General features: G+C 41.7%; 1 protein-coding gene across 3 annotated transcripts; it reads right to left on the bottom strand.

Moving 5' to 3' along the window:
• Positions 1-202: 202 nt before the first annotated feature.
• On the bottom strand, positions 203-17,782 carry LOC118936733 (broad substrate specificity ATP-binding cassette transporter ABCG2). Of its 3 annotated transcripts, none has more exons than XM_036933701.2 (16): positions 17,634-17,782; positions 13,217-13,464; positions 10,077-10,136; positions 9,850-9,964; positions 9,497-9,649; positions 8,495-8,652; positions 8,115-8,266; positions 7,851-7,949; positions 6,999-7,249; positions 5,422-5,504; positions 3,867-3,956; positions 3,255-3,379; positions 2,786-2,940; positions 1,852-1,941; positions 1,520-1,647; positions 203-968 (listed from the first exon to the last, which is right to left on the bottom strand). In XM_036933701.2, the coding sequence occupies exons 2-16, from the start codon at positions 13,444-13,446 to the stop codon at positions 821-823; spliced, it is 2,037 nt and encodes a 678-aa protein (XP_036789596.2). In that variant the 5' UTR covers positions 13,447-13,464; positions 17,634-17,782; the 3' UTR covers positions 203-820. The 3 variants fall into 3 exon arrangements, with proteins under 3 accessions (XP_036789596.2, XP_090043853.1, XP_090043852.1); XM_090187727.1 differs by having other exon boundaries at positions 13,217-13,449; positions 17,634-17,771; XM_090187726.1 differs by lacking the exon at positions 17,634-17,782 and having other exon boundaries at positions 13,217-13,655.
• Between the last annotated feature and the right edge of the window lie 1,748 nt (positions 17,783-19,530).

The raw sequence follows: 19,530 nt of genomic DNA, 5'->3' as shown, positions 1-19,530 counted from the left end.
GTTCTGGAGACGAGACGCCTGCTCTGTCACCAAAAAGGTCTCTCTGTTACTAAAAGGTCTCACAAAGGTGACCATTTAGGCCTCTGTATGTGTTCTAGGAGTCAGGCATTTTTGCATATGGTCCATTGGAGCCACGGTAACGGTTGGTATCGTTGATTTTGGCTATACATTGTTGGTAGGTACATAATTACCACTCGCAAAGTTACATGAACATTTTTATAAAAGCATTGTTTCCAAAAAACTAGTATAGATAAAAAGGTAATAAACACAATAGAAACAAACAATTCAATGAATACACACAAAAAAAGCACTAATAAAAGTCATTCATCATTTTTTACATAATTCAACATCAGAATTTTTTCAAATAAATGAGTTCAGTTCCTCTATAAATAGAAACGATTAACTAAATGCCAAGACAGTCTCGTACTAGACTGAAACAAATGCTACCAAATAAACACAGCAGTCAACATGAGAACAATGACTACTGGAGGGCAAAGATTCCACATTAATATTCATGTGGTGAAAATGTACATTCATGCATAGATATTGAACGTTAGAGTGACAGTTCAGCCAAATGACTCATTTACAGTGCTAGTGTAGCTAGTTCAGCAAAGCCAAAGCGTGGATTGCAGTCTCCACTTGTCCAGGAAATGAATATGTGAATATGTAATTTGGCTGAACTACCCATTTAACCTGTCTCAGTGCAAACCATAGGCACACTGCTTCATGTTATAACATATGTATGGAGAGAGAAACTACGGGCAGTTTGTCATTGATATAACCACAGAGGAGTCAATTGTAAGGCAAAGTAAGACACTTCTTATGTGAACTTCTTAATAAACCGCAGCTTCAGATAGGCGATGACCAGGAAAATTAGTGTCATTATTGCCAAGGCAACGTGGTTTTCCCATAGGCCCCATGTAGTGTATTCTATTCCTAGGTAGTCCAGGTATTGTTCCCCTGTGCACCTGGAATGAGAAGGAGAGAAGACCAAACAAACGTTCACCACGGTGTATCTATGGGATCCCGTGGACAAGCAAGGCTGGGTCACGTTAAATAGGAAGAAAGTGTTTAGAAACAGACTGAATCCTGAACCTGAACTAATTTGAGTTTTCAGCTGAAAAGGACTCAGGTGGGTCAAATTTTATTGCGTCGTAGGATAATTATTGTGTTTATTCTCTAATATGTATTTTTTAATTGTATCAAATAATTCAGCCTTCGCTGCTATTGATACCCAGTAATGATGCCTTATTGAAATTATCCATTCTCTAATGTACGGTAGAGGATCTAGCTAACACAACTGCTGCTCCATCTACAATGACTTCCTCAGTAGATGGTGCTAGAGGTACTACAGTGATCACAGGCACTGCACTTAATGACAGCATGTTTGTAGCCTACTGATAATACTAGTTATATACCGTATAAACCGTATTTAAGTCAACCAACTATTCACTATTTCTAAGCAAAAATTATAAAGATAAATTCCACAGTGTGTGTGTGTGTGGATTACGTTACTCACGTTATCCCGAGAGTGTGATTAGTGTTCATACTGCAGTTGGTCATCATGCCAGAGCCAGGAGACATGGTGGTGCCAACGGCAGGGTCCTCACAGAACTTCAGCCCCACAAACTCGTTGATCTCCAGGGCCTAGTCATTAAGAAACGTTACAATACTTAATAATACAGTTTTATTATAGTACATAATAACATACGGTATATATTAATATTTAAAACAATTCTATATGTAATGAATAGCGCTATAAAAGTTGAATAAATAAAACTTATTAATACAGTATGTATGGCAACATTTCACTAGATCAATTAAGAAGTTGTGGCTGACTGAGGTACTTACTGTTAGACCGTAGCGAGGGATACTGAGGTACTTCAACCAGGCCAGCCAGTTCATGATACTGGGCAGGTTCACCAGCAGACCTGAGAAGATCTGACAACACATCAATAAATATTAATTCACCAATGACATTGAGGTTCCAACCCCTAAATTACAATTTGACCAGGAAATTGCCATTTTACAAGACAGACCTGGTAAAATGGAAGGAGCCCAACAAGCAGAACAAGATACAATAATGTTATCGGATCCAACACAGCCACAAAGAGAGAGTTGAGCGGCGGCGAGCCAGCAACCGGCAACAGGAGCGTTAAAAAGGCAAACCAGCACCTGGAGGGTTGCCAGTCCGGATCCCGGGTCTGACAGGAAGTAATCTGGCAACCGAGCTGGCAACCGGAGGGTTGCTGGTATCAAATCCTAGATGCTGTTGCCTGCCGTTTTGCCCTTGAGCAAGGCACTTAACCCCCCACAACAACAGCTCCCCGGGCGCCCAGTGTGGCAGCCCCCAGCATATCTACAAAACCTGGCGTGTATGCATATGGGTCTTTCAGAGGGGTGAGGTTAAAAGTCCAATTTCGGTTGGACCTCGTGTGCAATTGACCAATAAAGTGATCTTAATCTGATCTTAGTCTTGACACCACAGAACCTATCTAAAGATCAAACAGAAAGACAGACAATAACACCACAGATCCTACATCACTTTAATCCAAGGCTAGAAAAGATGACGGCCATTCCCCACTGTAATTTCCATGTGTAACCTTGGTATGCAACGCAAGTTTATATTTATGTCTATACATAACTAGCAAATAATACTAGTGGGACAGCGCTGAACTTGAACCATAACTGGCATTGCAATACAACTCAGGTGCACCCTGCGCGTCCCTGAGTACCCCACCGCGCGAATGTGGCCACCGCATTACACCCTCGTCCCTACACTCACCATCATGAAGACGAAGCTAATGGTCATGAAGATGTTGGCCATTGCCACCACACTCTGGTCGGCAGAGATGGCCATGGTCATGGCGGTGGCTGTGTAGGCCACCAGGGTTACGGTGAACATGAAGATGAAGAAGGCTGCTGGAGTGGTTTTAAAACCTGCAGGAGAGACACACACACTTGAATTTTAAGATCATTTCAGAGTCTGGTTTTGAGTGGTAGGGTACATGCCCCTCTGCAAAGAGCGTTTGACCTTTCTTGACCTTTTACTGTCTGTGCCATTACCGTCTCAAATCTAATTGTATTTGTCACGCACAGTTTATACAGCAGGTATAAAAGGTGCAGGGAAATGCTTGTGTGCTAGCTACCTCAACGTCTACTCTATGTCCCTCTACTTTCCTTCCATCTTGACAAATCAAATGTAATCTTCATAAATGCAAATGTCTCATTCCCATGTTGTGCATCCAACCCACCTATCATGAAGTAGACCACGCAGCTGAAGACGATGGCGGGGATGGTGCGCAGGGTGATGATGTCAGACAGGATCTTGGACAGGAAGTAGACTGAGACTCTGTAGTACCCGCTGATGTACTCATGGCTGTTGGGGACAACAAAGACAAGAAGTATACATTAACTCAGACAAGAAGTCTACATTAACTCATACTGAGTGGTTTATTTTCTAACTTCCTTGGCTAGGGCCATTTGGAACTAATGCTTGCCGGGGTATTTCATACTGAAAATGCTCATTTACAGAATAATTAGAAGTACAAAGGTCAAACAGTGAACCTAATGTAGCTGTAAACAAATGCTTGTTGGTCCATTTCATACTGATAATTATTTAGGCAGAGACAGTGTCTTCATAATCACATGTATATATATATATATATAATAGAGAGTGCGAGACTTGTTGTTTTATAATATATTTTTTCTTCATTTTTCCTCCACTCCAGATCCAACCTTATACATACGAACAACAACTTACAGACACACACAAACCATGTCTACATCTAATCTGGCTAGACCCGCATGCTCACACCCCCATATTCCAGGTTATAGTGGTGCCACTGGTCTACTACAGTACGTACACAAACAGCTTCCTCTCTGTGATGAAGAGTTCTGCAGCGGACAGCGTGCTGAAACATTGGTTGGTGGTGATGAAGAAAAGAGCACCAATCCTACAAGAGGGGAAACATCAAGTCATGACATGAAATCCTTATGTTCTGCCCAGTCATGCATGAAATGAAAGGGGGTAAACCCCTATTGAAATGAATGCTAGATGTTTTGCTGTGTGTGTACTCCATCGGCCTTCAGACTAAAGGGACCAAGGGAGTGGAGTCGTACTGTAGGTCTAATTGGACCCAGGCCTGGGTTCAAATACTATTTTAAATATCTCAATTACTTTCACATACATTCAAAGTAAGTATTCAGATACAGTTTATTTGAAAAGACAGGTAGCTGAATATTTTAATGTATTTGGAAATACACTTGGAAAGTATTTGTCAGTATTTTCAAATACTATTTTCAAATACCCGGGTTAAATAAATGGGAGTTTATTTGAGTATTTGAAATACAATTTGGCAGACTATTTTTTATATATTTTTTACAAATAACCATTCAAATACTCAATTAAAAGTAATTGTTTGGGCTATGTATTTGAAAATACTCAAAATACACATAAAAATACATTTCTAAATACTACATAACTCAATACACATTTATTTGAACCCAGATGTGATTGTACCAATAAAATAAATGAGCAAAATCCTGATTATTGTAAGCAGATTAATACACTAGTTGAAGACACCCTAATGTACTTGTCCTCTTGCTCAGTTGTGCACCGGGGCCTCCCACTCCTCTTTCTATTCTGGTTAGAGCCAGTTTGCTCTGTTATATGAAGGGAGTAGTACACAGCATTGTACGAGATCTTCAGTTTCTTGGCAATTTCTCGAATGAAATAGCCTTAATTTCTCAGAACAAGAATAGACTGACGAGTTTCAGAAGAAAGTTCTTTGTTTCTGGCCATTTTGAGCCTGTAATTGAACCCACAAATGCTGATGCTAAAAAAATACTAAAGTAGTCTAGAGAAGGGCAGTTTTATTACTTCTTTAAACAGAACAACAGTTTTCAGCTGTGCTAACATAATTGCAAAAGGGTTTTCTAATTATCAATTAGCCTTTTAAAATGATAAACTTGGATTAGCTAACACAACGTGTCATTGGAACACAGGAGTGATGGTTGCTGATAATGGACCTCTGTACGCATATGTAGATATTCCATTACAAATCAGCTGTTTCTAGCTACAAAGCTCATTTACAACATTAACAATGTCTACACTGTATTTCTGATCAATTTGATGTTATTTTAATGGACAATTTTTTTTTCTTTTCTTTCAAAAACAAGGACATTTCTAAGTGACCCCAAACGTTTGAACCGTAGTGTATATGTGTGCATTATCCTGTTATAACATCTCTCTCCCAAAGCAGAGTCATTTACTAACCTAACCTTTACAGGCAGACACTGCCGTTGTTCTGCCCCATGGGATACCATCAATTTCAGTCTACAGATTAATCGAAATCAGATCACCTTTACATCCCATTCTGAGATGGATTTAAGGTGTTGTGATAAAAATGGTTCCCCCACCTGTTCTGTATTCCACTCTGGTTGTCCTTCACCCCGAAGAAAATGGCGCCCACAATAAGAGCCAGAAAAATGGTGATTCCCAGCTGCCCAAAAGAGAAACATCGTAAGTGTAGTAGCCAGGTCAAAGGTCAGCAAATCAAACAAGCATAACGTCATATTTTACATCATGACCCGCAATGTGCCGTGGCATTGGGGAGTAAACAATCTTATATGTCTGGCAATATGCCAGACACAACTGAGACTTCAGTTGCACGAAGGAGCCCATTTTGATCAAAGGTCCAGGCACATTTTAATGTAAACACATCTCTTTAGGGTTTAGCTCTCTCTCTGAGAAGAAAACAATATTATATTCTTGAAATACAGTTAGGTAAGATACTATGATGAATACAAAGGTCAGGAGAAGTATCACTACTTATCCTGGCCTTGCAGAGGTAAAGGTCTGATAGAACCTGATTAGTCTATTAAGAACCCTGATAGAACCTGATTATTATTTTATTAAGAACCCTGATAGAACATGATTAGTCCATTAAGAATGTGGACATTCTTAAAACTAGGTATATTCCCACACAAACTACACCGAATCAGCGATCTCCACACTCTCCCTCATCCATTCTCATCCACAGACCGGTAGTCCATGTCGGGTAAGAAAAAGAGAAAACAAAGAGAGAAAGAGTGAAATCTCCAGAGCGACATTTGTTTTAATCCTGACGATTTACATCTTATGACAGGCCTAACCGGCCCCAGCGCGGTTCCCAGGGTGAGAGGATAAGCTAATAAGGTTGAGCCTTTTTCACCTCATTCCCCAAGCCCCTCATGTAGAAGCCCAGTGTGGGTCATGGCGTGATCATGTGACAAAGGTCTGGGCCCTGGCCACTGGGGGGGGAAGGGGGGGGGGGGGGGGGGGGGGGCTGTGGCCAGATATGATATCACTTCAGTTCTAGGCCTGGAGAGGCAACAGCTGGGTCACAACAGTCAGCAAAGCTGATTAGCTAGGTCTCCGGCCCTCTAGCCTTTAAGATCCAGACCCCAGCCTGGGATTATTGTCGATTTACTATGAGGCCAATTAGCTGTTAATAATTCTTGAAGTGAGATACTTCTGATGGCATGTTGTTGCCTTGGATGACTAATGAGGGCACTAAGTCGTCAGAACTCCCTCCTCCCGCCATCTCTGTCACCCTTTAAGCGCAAAAGAGCTTGTTGTGAAGTAGAGAAAAGTATGCGGGCTGCAATTAAAAATCATACTATTCTCAAGTCTTGCTCGGAGGGTAAGTCCGGTCATAAGGTTGTTGGTGATAGGAGCGGAGCTAAATCCATTACCCTTTTATTCTGAGAATCCTCTCCCCAGTTGTGTGTGTTTGAAATGAGTTTAGGGGACATTGGTACAGCACCTCTTAAACTTTAAACCCACAAATAGAAATCCGGTGAGTATTGGTGTGTGTGTGCATCTGTATTGGTGTGTGTGTGCATCTGTATCGGTGTGTGTGTGCATCTGTATCGGTGTGTGTGTGCATCTGTATCGGTGTGTGTGTGCATCTGTATCGGTGTGTGTGTGCATCTGTATCGATGTGTGTTCTAACCTGTGCGACGGAGGTCTGGGGGTTCAGCGCTAGGTTCCGGAAGGTTCTGCTTAGGACCCAGTGGAGCTGGGTGAAGAAGGAGCTGTTGTAGGTGATAGTACGGGACGTGGGCTTGGTGGTGTACTGCTTTCCCTGGGTGATCCTCTCCAGCTCGACCTGGGTGTCTCTGAAGTTGGAGCAGTTCCTGTACTCCTCCACTAGACGCTCCTCGATGGTCTGCCTGGAGCCACTCAGCTCCTCAAAGTCAATGTCTAGAAGGGGAGAGAACCGAGAGTCAATACACACTGTTAAAGGTTGGAGACCATCACCCCTTAATTCACCCATGACAACAACCCATTTTTCAATCCATCCCCTTATCCTAAGTGCAAAAGACCCAGATACAAATTCATTGAAGTCCAGTCCGAGATTCGGCTGACTACTCCCATTGTACCAAAACGGTTCCTTCCACAATCCACACCGATAGTGTATTCCTGTCGCTATTAGCATTAGCCGTAGCCTCTCAAAGGCCAACAAATCCTACTGTACCAGTACAGATCAGAGGGTTTTTCACATTGAGCTGATAGGATTAACGGGGGTTATCCAACTGCCTGGCCTCCAGCCTCAGGCCCTGGCTGCAGCATCAGCCGCCCGCTCCCTCCAACCCCTGTCCCTGTCTGGGCAACGCCAAGCCTCCTGCACCCCTAACCTTACTGACCCAGGGGCAGATGTTGTTTGTGTTAGAGCGCTGGGTCCCTTGTTCTTTTACTATGCTGCCAGGGCTCTAAGGCACCTTTCAGGTGCTTGCGAGACTTGGACTCATACACTGCACACTGTTTGTTAGTGTGTGTGTGTGTGTGTGTGTGTGAAAATGACCTTCTCCCTGAATCTTGTTCATAGCAGTGGCAGTAGAGTCTCCGTTGATGACGTCTAGGAAGAAGTCGGCTGGGTTGTTGTGGGCCTCGCAGGCGTAACCTAGGATACAACAACACATGTGAACATTAGTCTCCCCTATATCAATCTCTATTCTGATTTGTCCCATTCAGGACTTTTACATCAATCTAACTTCCTTTAGCTCTTAAACAACACATCAACGGTATCTCCTTATACTTTGTGTGTAGTATTGGTATTGAAGGTTACCTATGTCGGCGAAATAGTCCAGTGCATTCTGGGCCGGCCCATGGTACACCTGTTTGCCGCTAACTAGCAGGGTCAGGGAGTCGAACAGCCGGTAGATGGAGTAACGCGGTTGGTGGATGGACATGATGATGGTGCGTCCCTGATTGGCCATTCTAAAACGAGATAAGACAATTAAAAAAGGCCTGGAGGTCTACATTTAACAGGGTAGCCAATAAGAAAGGTAGGACATTTAGAGGACAAATGTGGTGCAAATTAAACAGGGAAGGGAATAAGAAAAGCATCAAATATGAAATGTAGGATACCTACCACTAAGCCCACCCATTAGGAATCAATCGAAATTAAATTAAATGTCTTTCCTTCTTGGAATAGTAGTGCTATACCTTTTGAGCAGCAGCAGGACAGAGTTAGCGGTGCTAGCGTCCAGGCCCGTGGTGGGTTCATCCAAGAAGAGAACAGAGGGGTCGATTATGAGCTCCATGCCGATGTTGGTCCTCTTCCTCTCCCCTCCAGAAATCCCCCGGATCATCTGGGTACCAACCTGGGGAGGAACACAATCACATCACATGATAGCCCTTGGACATCTATCAAATGCTGTATGGTACCACAGCCTTCTATGACATGATAGCCCTCATATGGCCCGAAACCTTCAAAATGACATTGGAAGACATTGGTGAGAAGGAAGCAATTTTACTGCATATCTACAATGGGTATACAAAACATTAAGAACACCTGCTCTTTCCATGACACAGACTGACCAGGTAAATCCAGGTGAAAGCTTTGATCCCTTATTGATGTCACTTGTTAAAGACACTTGAATCAGTGTAGATGAAGGGGAGGAGACAGGTTAATTAAGGATTTCTAGAACTAGAGACAATTGAGAGATGGATTGTGTATATGTGCCATTCAGAGGGTGAACAGGAAAGACAAAAGATGCCTTTGAATGGGGTATGGTTGCAGGCGCACCAGTTTGAGTTTGTCATGAATTGCAACCCTGCTGGGTTTTTCACGCTCAACAGTTTCCTGTGTGTATCAAGAATGGTCCACCACCCAAAAGACATCCAGCCAACTTGACACAACTGTGGGAAGCATTGGAGTCAACATGGGCCAGCATCCCTGTGTGTGTGTGTGTGTGTGGTGTGTGTGTGTGTGGGGGAGGGGGGGGTGCAACTCAATATTAGGAAGGTGTTTGGTATACTCAGTGTATATAGTGGAGGGAAAATACTGTGGACGGTTTGATCATAGAGATCCTATTAAACTGCATTTAGTCCTACTCAAATTCAAATTCCTAATTCTATGGATTTTACTCTCACAGGCTCATAAAACTACCATGAATTCAGTCCTGAACAGTCGTCTCAACATTTCCATTCTATGTTACAACGTACCTTAGCGTCAGCCACCTTGGTCAGGCCTAGCTCGGTGATGAGGTCGTTGACCCTGGTGTCCTTCTCTTTCTGGGGCACGGAGCGGGGCAGACGCAGCGCTGCAGAGAATCGCAGGTTCTCCCTCACCGTCAGAGTCCCCATCACCACGTCGTCCTGGTGAGGTCACAGAGACAAAGGTCAGAGGTCACTGACTGGGTAATATGGTCAGGAGCTTTGAAAAAAGTACTGTAGCTATACTGTTTTTTCCTGCTGTTGGACCCTAGAGTTGTGTTGTACATGTCTCCTTTGAATATGCTCTTCTAACGGCGCCATGGTCTCCGACAATATTTACAACAGGTAGCCAATAGACTTACCTGGACAACATAGCCTGAGAGGCACTTGAAGTTGGGTGGTTGTGGCGCCCCGTCGATCAGCACCTCCCCTGAGAGACCAGAGGGGTCCTTCCTGGCTGCTAGAACGTCCAGGAACCTAACCATAACGTTAGATCAATAATCACTATGGCAACCTGTGGGACCTTTTTTTTTGGAACAAGCAATGTAATGCCTTCAAGATAAACCGTTGTCATCAACAAAATACTCACGAGGACTTTCCACTTCCAGTGGGTCCTAGAATAGCATTTAGACCCGGTCTCATGATGCCACTGCAAGACAACGACAAAACGCAGAAGATATTTTAAGTTGCACTGAAACATTCCACATATTTACCATAATAAACATGTAATCAACACACATTGTGTTACATCATGTTTTACACCAATGAGAAGTGTAGCACTGTATTCTAAATTATGAAAGACAAAAATCAATAAGAGTATAGGCCTACAGTTCAGTTGCAAATCAGTAAATGGATTTGGATATGTGTACCAACAACTGAGTCATTCATAAGCATTTCAAACTGTTGGAGTAAGTTGGTAAAATCAAAGCTAGATGAACCTAACATTGAATCAATACCAATAAAAAAGCCGATTAAGGACCAAGAATTATAAGACAGAACTTTTATCATCAAACGAAATGCTAGATTTATAGCACCTTATGACATGCTTTACGACAGGTTTATAGCACCCATTCAAGTCATGGGCAAAGCATTTTTGTCATCTACTTTCTATACGCGCAATGTTACACAAATGTCTTATCAAACCATTACATACGGCGGCTAAAGTTATCACGCCAGTCCAGCAAGTTTATCAAGTGTCGAGGGCTTGTGGTTTTAACGTGTAAACATTGTCTCTATAGCATAGTCATACACACGGAAGAATCACAAGAGTGACAGAATGAAAAGGAGGAGGTTTGGTTCTCCAATTAACCGATTCAAACAGCACAAAGAATACGCTGACCCCAAAGACCTCCAACAATCTGAGAATGAGTTCTATCTATACCATTGTATAATGGTCCAAAACAAGAATACATAATCAAATTTTGTGATTCCACAAAGAACATTTGCACAATTGGTATAAAAAAAAAGTATCTGTCATATAAAAACAGAATTAAAAAGCTGAATTATAAAGGCTTGTAGTGTGGAATCACGTGACAGCATTTCATTTGGTTCCTTGGCAGCTTGCTCCGCAGTGCATCAAAGAGATTACACGCAAGAAACCATGCTTAATATCATATAATTAACACTAGGGGAAACGGACCAAAACTTGTGTGAAATTACGCATTCCTCCCTGGGAAATGTCCAGTACATTTAATGCCATCAGAAAAAAAAGACATTTGAATGTTCCACTGCACTATTGTTCATTGTGGTCTGAGTATGCGAGCCCTAATCTCAAATGGAGAGGCCTGTATGTTTTGTCAACTTGTGTTAATGATCTCTCTCCCTCTTTTGGTTTCACTTCACTTTCACGCTCTCTCTGACACACACACACACACACACCTAAAACCTCTTCATGAGCATTGGAGAGGCAGCAAACTTAATTCCTATAATTGAGTTAGATCCATCAATGACACTCACAAGCATTCCTAATTTGTTAACACTCCCTTAATTCACTAGTAAAGGGGCAGTGGTAGACAAAAGTAGCCAATTGTCATACTTGAGTAAAAGTAAAGATACCCTAGTAGAAAATGACTCAAGTAAAAGTGAAAGTCACCCAGTAAAATACTACTTGAGTAAAAGGCTAAAGGTATTTGATTTTAAATATACTTTAGTGTCGAAAGTAAATGGAATTGCTCAAATGTACATAAGTATCAAAAGTATAAATAATTTCAAATTCCTTATATTAAGCAAACCAGACGGCACAATTTTCTCATTTGTTTGTTGTTGACGGACAGCAGGGGCACACTCCAACACTCAGACATAATTTACAAACAACGCATCTATGTTTAGTGAGTCTGCCAGATCAGAGGCAGTAGGGATGACCAGGGATGTTCTCTTGATAAGTGTATGAATTGGACCATTTTCTTGTCAAAATATAACGAGTACTTTTGGGTGTCGGGGAAAATGTATGGAGTAAAAGGTACATTATTTTATTTAGGAATGTAGTGAAGTAAAAGTAAAAGTTGGCAAAAATATGTAAAGTAAAGATACCCTCAAAAATGACTTAAGTAGTACTTTAAAGTATTTTGACTTAAGTACTTTACACCACTGTAAAGGTGTGTGGTGGTGGGCAGGAATACACTGAGGCTGTACCAAGAAAGACAAGCAAACAGGCACAGAGCGAGAAAGAGGGGAATCTGCCAATAAGTCCACATCGAATTAGCTTCATGATCACCAAATGTAATTGGGTGGTCAAAGTGTATATTAACTTCAGGTCCACTAGCATTTCAGCGTGTGTGTGTGTTAATGTAGCTAGTTATTGAGTGTTTTTACATGCACAGTAATAATTTGATATTAAACTGATGAATGGCAGTAGGCAGATTATGCAATAGCCATGTAAACACCTTACACTGCTTATCTTAAATCGGCGTACGGTCAAAATCAAAGTAAGCATATGCCAATTAAAAAAACAGGTTTTCTGAGCAATCCTTTGAATTATTAGGACATGTAAACACCTTAATCTGCGTTCCAGCTGTGTATTTGATCTGCACATGTGCCAGCACCAGCCGAGCGAGCCTCCGTCCCTCTTTAGAGTGAAGTGAGTTTGGAACAACTGAATGTATGAGTCTTAGAAGTAGTTTTCACATACAAACTTTATATGTCCCAACTCAGAATCAAATATGCATCCAAAAAAATAACATGGTCGCTGTGGTTGAGTGTTAATTTTAATTGCCGACTTTCTGCATTTAACAGAGTGCCATCAGGTAGCCTGACTTCAGATGTGTCCATGTAAACAGGATTATTAGGGAAATCGTTCTTCTTGCAAAGCATGTAAACATTTTCCTCAAACTATTATATTAATCTGACTATCCACAATAATCATCTTATTGTGTGCATGTAACCTTACTCATTGTATGCCATTTAGCAGACGCTTTTATCCAAAGGGACTTATAGTCATGTGTGCATACATTTTTCATATGGGTGGCCCCAGCGGGAATCAAACCTTTATCCTTGGCGTTGCAAGCTCCATGCTCTACCAACTGAGCCACACAGGACTGTGTGTGTGTGTGTGTGCACACGTGATCATCCACTAGTCAATTAGTATCACTACAACTTGTGCGTTTGGGCATGTTTCAAGGTGGAAGCCTGTGTGTAGAATACATGAGAGTGTGTGTGCATCTTTGAAAGTGTGTGTTTGTCTGCTTGTGTCTGTGTGTACATGAGACGAAAGGATCCACTAACTCCACTCACTTGAGGTCCACCAGTATCTCCCTGGCAGTGTTCTTCCTCTTGCAGAGCGGTCCAGTCTTCAGCTTCACCTTGTACTGGATGCTGTGGAAGCTGACCGTGGAGCCCCGGGGCTGCAGCTTGTTCAGCTCCACCATGGTGCTGCTGGTTATGACCTTGGTCCTGGGCGTCCCGTTGGTGGACGTGACGTCTTCAGTCATGGCGACGCTGATGTGATTGGCTCGATCGGTCATTATCTGCAGGGGTGAGACCTGTGGGGATTGGTCAAGGGATGGGTCTGAAATTGATACACTATTTTCCTCGTGTAGTGCACTACTCAAATCAAATGTTATTGATTGCGTGCACATACTTTGCAGATGTTATCACAGGTGCAGGGAAATGCTTGTATTTCTAGCTCAGACAGTGCAGTAATACCTAACAATACACACAAATCCCTCAAAATAAAAAGAAATGTATTAAGAAATATCATGACGAGCAAGTCAGAGTCCGGAATATAAATATCTATGTATATGATGGTGTGTATATACATTATGGACAATATATGAATAGAAAAGGTGTGTACAGCAGTAATTACAGTGTCTTGCGAAAGTATTCGGCCCCCCTTGAACTTTGCGACCTTTTGCCACATTTCAGGCTTCAAACATAAAGATATAAAACTGTATTTTTTTGTGAAGAATCAACAACAAGTGGGACACAATCATGAAGTGGAACGACATTTATTGGATATTTCAAACTTTTTTAACAAATCAAAAACTGAAAAATTGGGCGTGCAAAATTATTCAGCCCCCTTAAGTTAATACTTTGTAGCGCCACCTTTTGCTGCGATTACAGCTGTAAGTCGCTTGGGGTATGTCTCTATCAGTTTTGCACATCGAGAGACTGACATTTTTTCCCATTCCTCCTTGCAAAACAGCTCGAGCTCAGTGAGGTTGGATGGAGAGCATTTGTGAACAGCAGTTTTCAGTTCTTTCCACAGATTCTCGATTGGATTCAGGTCTGGACTTTGACTTGGCCATTCTAACACCTGGATATGTTTATTTTTGAACCATTCCATTGTAGATTTTGCTTTATGTTTTGGATCATTGTCTTGTTGGAAGACAAATCTCCGTCCCAGTCTCAGGTCTTTTGCAGACTCCATCAGGTTTTCTTCCAGAATGGTCCTGTATTTGGCTCCATCCATCTTCCCATCAATTTTAACCATCTTCCCTGACCCTGCTGAAGAAAAGCAGGCCCAAACCATGATGCTGCCACCACCATGTTTGACAGTGGGGATGGTGTGTTCAGGGTGATGAGCTGTGTTGCTTTTACGCCAAACATAACGTTTTGCATTGTTGCCAAAAAGTTCAATTTTGGTTTCATCTGACCAGAGCACCTTCTTCCACATGTTTGGTGTGTCTCCCAGGTTGCTTGTGGCAAACTTTAAACAACACTTTTTATGGATATCTTTAAGAAATGGCTTTCTTCTTGCCACTCTTCCATAAAGGCCCGATTTGTGCAATATACGACTGATTGTTGTCCTATGGACAGAGTCTCCCACCTCAGCTGTAGATCTCTGCAGTTCATCCAGAGTGATCATGGACCTCTTGGCTGCATCTCTGATCAGTCTTCTCCTTGTATGAGCTGAAAGTTTAGAGGGACGGCCAGGTCTTGGTAGATTTGCAGTGGTCTGATACTCCTTCCATTTCAATATTATCGCTTGCACAGTGCTCCTTGGGATGTTTAAAGCTTGGGAAATCTTTTTGTATCCAAATCCGGCTTTAAACTTCTTCACAACAGTATCTCGGACCTGCCTGGTGTGTTCCTTGTTCTTCATGATGCTCTCTGCGTTTTTAACGGACCTCTGAGACTATCACAGTGCAGGTGCATTTATACGGAGACTTGATTACAGACAGGTGGATTGTATTTATCATCATTAGTCATTTAGGTCAACATTGGATCATTCAGAGATCCTCACTGAACTTCTGGAGAGTTTGCTGCACTGAAAGTAAAGGGGCTGAATAATTTTGCACGCACAATTTTTCCGTTTTTGATATGTTAAAAAAGTTTGAAATATCCAATAAATGTCGTTCCACTTCATGATTGTGTCCCACTTGTTGTTGATTCTTCACAAAAAAATACAGTTTTATATCTTTATGTTTGAAGCCTGAAATGTGGCAAAAGGTCGCAAAGTTCAAGGGGGCCGAATACTTCCGCAAGGCACTGTATATAGGATGAGCCTTGACTAGAATACAGTATATACAAATGAAATGGGTAAAACAGTATGTAAACATTATTAAAGTGACCAGTCTTCAATGACTATGTACATAGTGCAGCAGTCTCGAAGGTGCGGGGTTGAGTATCAGGTGGTAGTCGGCCAGTAACAGTGACTAAGGTTCAGGGCAGGGTGCTGGACAGATGCCGGCTAGTGGTGACTATTTAATAGTCTGATGGCATGGAGATAGAAGCTATTTTTCAGTCTCTTGGTCCCAGCTTTGATGCACCTGTACTGTCTCGGGTGGCTGAGGTCCTTTATGATCTTCTTGGCCTTCCTGTGACACCGGGCGCTGTAGATGTCTTGTAGGGTAGGCAGTGTAGAGAGCCCTGCGGTTGCGGACGGTGCAATTGCTGTACCAGGAGGTGATACAGCCTGACAGGATGCTCTCAATGGTGCATCTGTAGAAGTTTGTGAGGGTCTTAAGGTCCAAGCCGTTGGGTCTTAGGGGCTGTTGCGTCTTCTTCCCCACACTCTCTGTGTGGATGAACCATTTCAGGTTGTCAGTGATGTGCACGCCGAGGAACTTGATGCCTTCCACCCTCTCCACTGCTGCCCTGTCGGGGTGGATGGGGGTGTGCTCTCTCTGCTGTCTCCTGAAGTCCACGATCAGCTCCTTCGTTTTGTTGACGTTGAGGGAAGGGTTATTTCCCTGGCACCACTCCCCTCACCTCCTCCCTGTAGGTTGTCTCATCGTTGTTGGTAAATCAGGCACACAACTGTTGTGGCATCTGCAAACTTGATGATTGAGTTACTTCTGAGCAAAGTGATTCTGGTCAAAATAAGTGCACTACTGTATGGAGAATAAATAGGTGTCACTTAATTTGAGATTTAGTGGATAAATAGAAGGACTTTTAATGTGTTTTATTGATGCATTTAGGACATACTTTGGTGTATGAATCTGAGAGCTTCAAGTAAGGGAGGGATATACTGTAGAGACAAACTTCAGACTTCTAGGAAGAGTGATGTGCATTTATCATTACGCAATACATTTAGATGTGGAGAAGTGGAAACATTGGACACATTGTCTGCATATCTGAGCACATTTAATTAGGATCAGTCTAAATGAATGTCATGCGACCTTTGCGGTGGACTGGTACATAGAGAGAAAGAAGCTTGAGAGACGGAGAGAGAAGCTCGAGAGACGGAGAGAGAAGCTTGAGAGATGGAGAGAGAAGCTCGAGAGAAGGAGAGAGAGGCTCGAGAGACGGAGAGAGAAGCTCAAGAGAGAGAAAGAGAGAGAAGCGCTCCAGAGAGAAGCAATAGAGAAGCTAGAGTGAGGAGAGACACCCAATCGCTTTCAAATGCAGTTATTAATACATTATTCCACTCTAAATACCTCTGCTCTGGGATAGGCTTGTTGAAGACAAATTAACCCGAATAATTGAATCTATTTAATCCTATAGGAATGTATAGACACTGGAAAACAGTATACTCGTCCAGTGAGCAGACCTGCGTTGACATTTAGTTAGTTGAACCACTTTCCACATGTACATTCATTGTGCTTTTCTTTTCTTTTTTACCACACTCTCAGCATAATTGTTACAAATGTATATCATAGCCTAGACTAATTAAAAATGATATATTCATGTTTTACCATGACTGAAGATAGCCATGCACATTTATAAGCCAAGTCTTTTTTATTGACTTTTCTGTCATAAAAAGATTAAGCAGGACAGGACACATTAGTCCCATGAAGACGAATAATCGTAGGCCTTCTTGGAAATATGATTTCTGAATGGTTTGAATGGGTGACCCTAACGGTTCAACTGGGAATGCAATGCATGGATGACTAAGTAACGTTAGGTTGTTTCTGCGTGAAAAAAAAGTATGTAGCCTTCATTTCATAGACGTAAAGTAAACAACAATATTTTATTGTACAAAAATGCTAAAATAACTCAATGTTTTATTTTACCAAACACGCATGCACTGGAGTGCGTCATTTACAAAAACTTGAACAAAATTGAATCATTGTCTGGAACTAAAATATCATCGGCGCCCGCTATTTTTTATATAATACTAGCATGTATAAGCAGGATGTTACTAAAGAATTCACCAGGAGGATCACGTCACCGTTATGCATGGCATTTAGCCTCCAAATGATGTAGCAAATTTAGCCGAAAATAAAATATATCCCATCTGAAAATATCATGCAAAACGGATACATACCCGCCTGTAAACTTTGAAATTTCTACAGTCCTCTCCAGTCTTGTACTAGAAAAGACCGAACCAAACCACACGTGTGACCAACGATCCGCTTTGGCCAATGAATTTATACTACCGGTGTTGAATAAGAGAAGCGGCTATGGAGAAATCTCAATACATACTCTTCGCGTCATCTCTCCTCGGTCTCCTTCTCAAAACCCATTGGAGGAGAAGGTCAGAGGGGCGGGACCTCTGGCTTTCTCATCCAATGGGTTTTAAGAAGGAGGCGAGGAGAGAGGACGCGAGGATATATACTTGAGATCTTTCCTATGACAGTATGGGCGCCTCCCAAACCGAGCCATGCCGTTAAATTGTGCAAAGCGTGTGCATGAATGGTTCAACCAGGACATTGGCAAATAAGCATGGGCAAATAAGCAATTCTTAATTATTGCCTCATTTAAAAAAATTAAAAAACTATCTTTCAATTGCTCTCATTCGTATCTAGAGCACAACCCCAATGATTGAGATCATCTCCAAACTGATATTTCAGGACTATGAATTACATTTAATTTAAGTGGATTTCAATAGAAAATTAAATAAATTGAAAGGACTGTATAAAAATATAACACAATTCCTAACCTAACCTAATCAGGTAAAACTCCGGACCTTAAATGGTATGACGTAATTAATCTGTTGTAAAAAGGTTTCATATGGGCTATGATGGGACCAGAGTTTTCCTAATCATGTCAAATGTTGTTTTTTTAACTCCTGGCCTTGACGAGGATGGAAACCCTGTCAAACTACAGCAATCTTGTATTTGTTCATATGAATTATACATGAATTACGTTTTAAAGGACTAGGGGGGTTCCCAGACACAGAGAAAGCAACATGATTGGACAATAAAACGCACATGGCTGAGCTTGCTTTGTGCAGGTTTGCATCGTGTTGTACTGCCCAATTGCAGGCCTAATTAAAAATGTATAAACAGTCTATATAACAGCTATTGTGTTTATTCATTCCCGTTAATCATTTTGGATCGAGAAAGTATAGATAGCCTAGTCAGCCCAGGTTTTAATATAAACCAAATGTAATCCCATTCACGTTCTCACAAACAAATGGGCTATACATATACAACGTTTAAAACTGCTTCGTTTACCCTGGCCAAGAGGGACAGGGCGCATAGTAGGCTAACAGATGCTGCTGTTAGCCCAATCTAGAGTTGATCAGACCGAAAAATAGTATCGTTTCCATGCAATACGTCATGTCAGATCGCTAATGTTTAGGTATTAAGAATTCTACATTTTTGTAACCGTTTTTTCTTGTGTCGACATTTATGTAACAGTTTCTGCTTGTGTAGGGGGAGTGATGTGTTATCAAGCTTGCTAAATACCAGAGGAAAGTAGAGAGCGCGCCTTGAGCTATCGCGCGACCTGCGATTTTCGTGAATCAAGACACGCAAAGCGCTGCAGCAGCACTCCGATATGAAGGACATAAAAATGGTGTGCGAGTTGACAAATCGTTTGAATGCTAAGCGTTGATATATTTTATTAAACTAAATCAGTTGCTTCTACACTTGATTAAAAAATGCTGTGATAAATACCGCCTCGCCACAAGTTTTCCTGTCCCCCTGACTGCTGTAGGTCTCTACATATCATTCTAAGTAGTCTATATATTGTTGGTGTATATAGGCAAAGATTGCATTTGGATTACTTATACAGTGTTATTTGGGTTGTCAACTGGATTCGTTCTGACGGTCGTGATTTCTTGTTTTTATGATTATTTATGTTGACCTACTTGTTAGACATTTTTGCTGCATTGTTAGGCGCTATAGTAACACAAGCATTTCCCTGCACCCTCTAACATTTGCTGCTGGGAAGCAATCACTTCAAAACATTTCAGTAATCACACACATCCTCAATTA

The sequence above is a fragment of the Oncorhynchus mykiss genome, chromosome 10 (assembly GCF_057628025.1).
Source record: "Oncorhynchus mykiss isolate SJ-2025 chromosome 10, ASM5762802v1, whole genome shotgun sequence".
NCBI classification, from domain to species: domain Eukaryota; kingdom Metazoa; phylum Chordata; class Actinopteri; order Salmoniformes; family Salmonidae; genus Oncorhynchus; species Oncorhynchus mykiss.
Note: the sequence above shows the minus strand (reverse complement) of the source record. Positions and strands in the feature narration are given on the sequence as shown.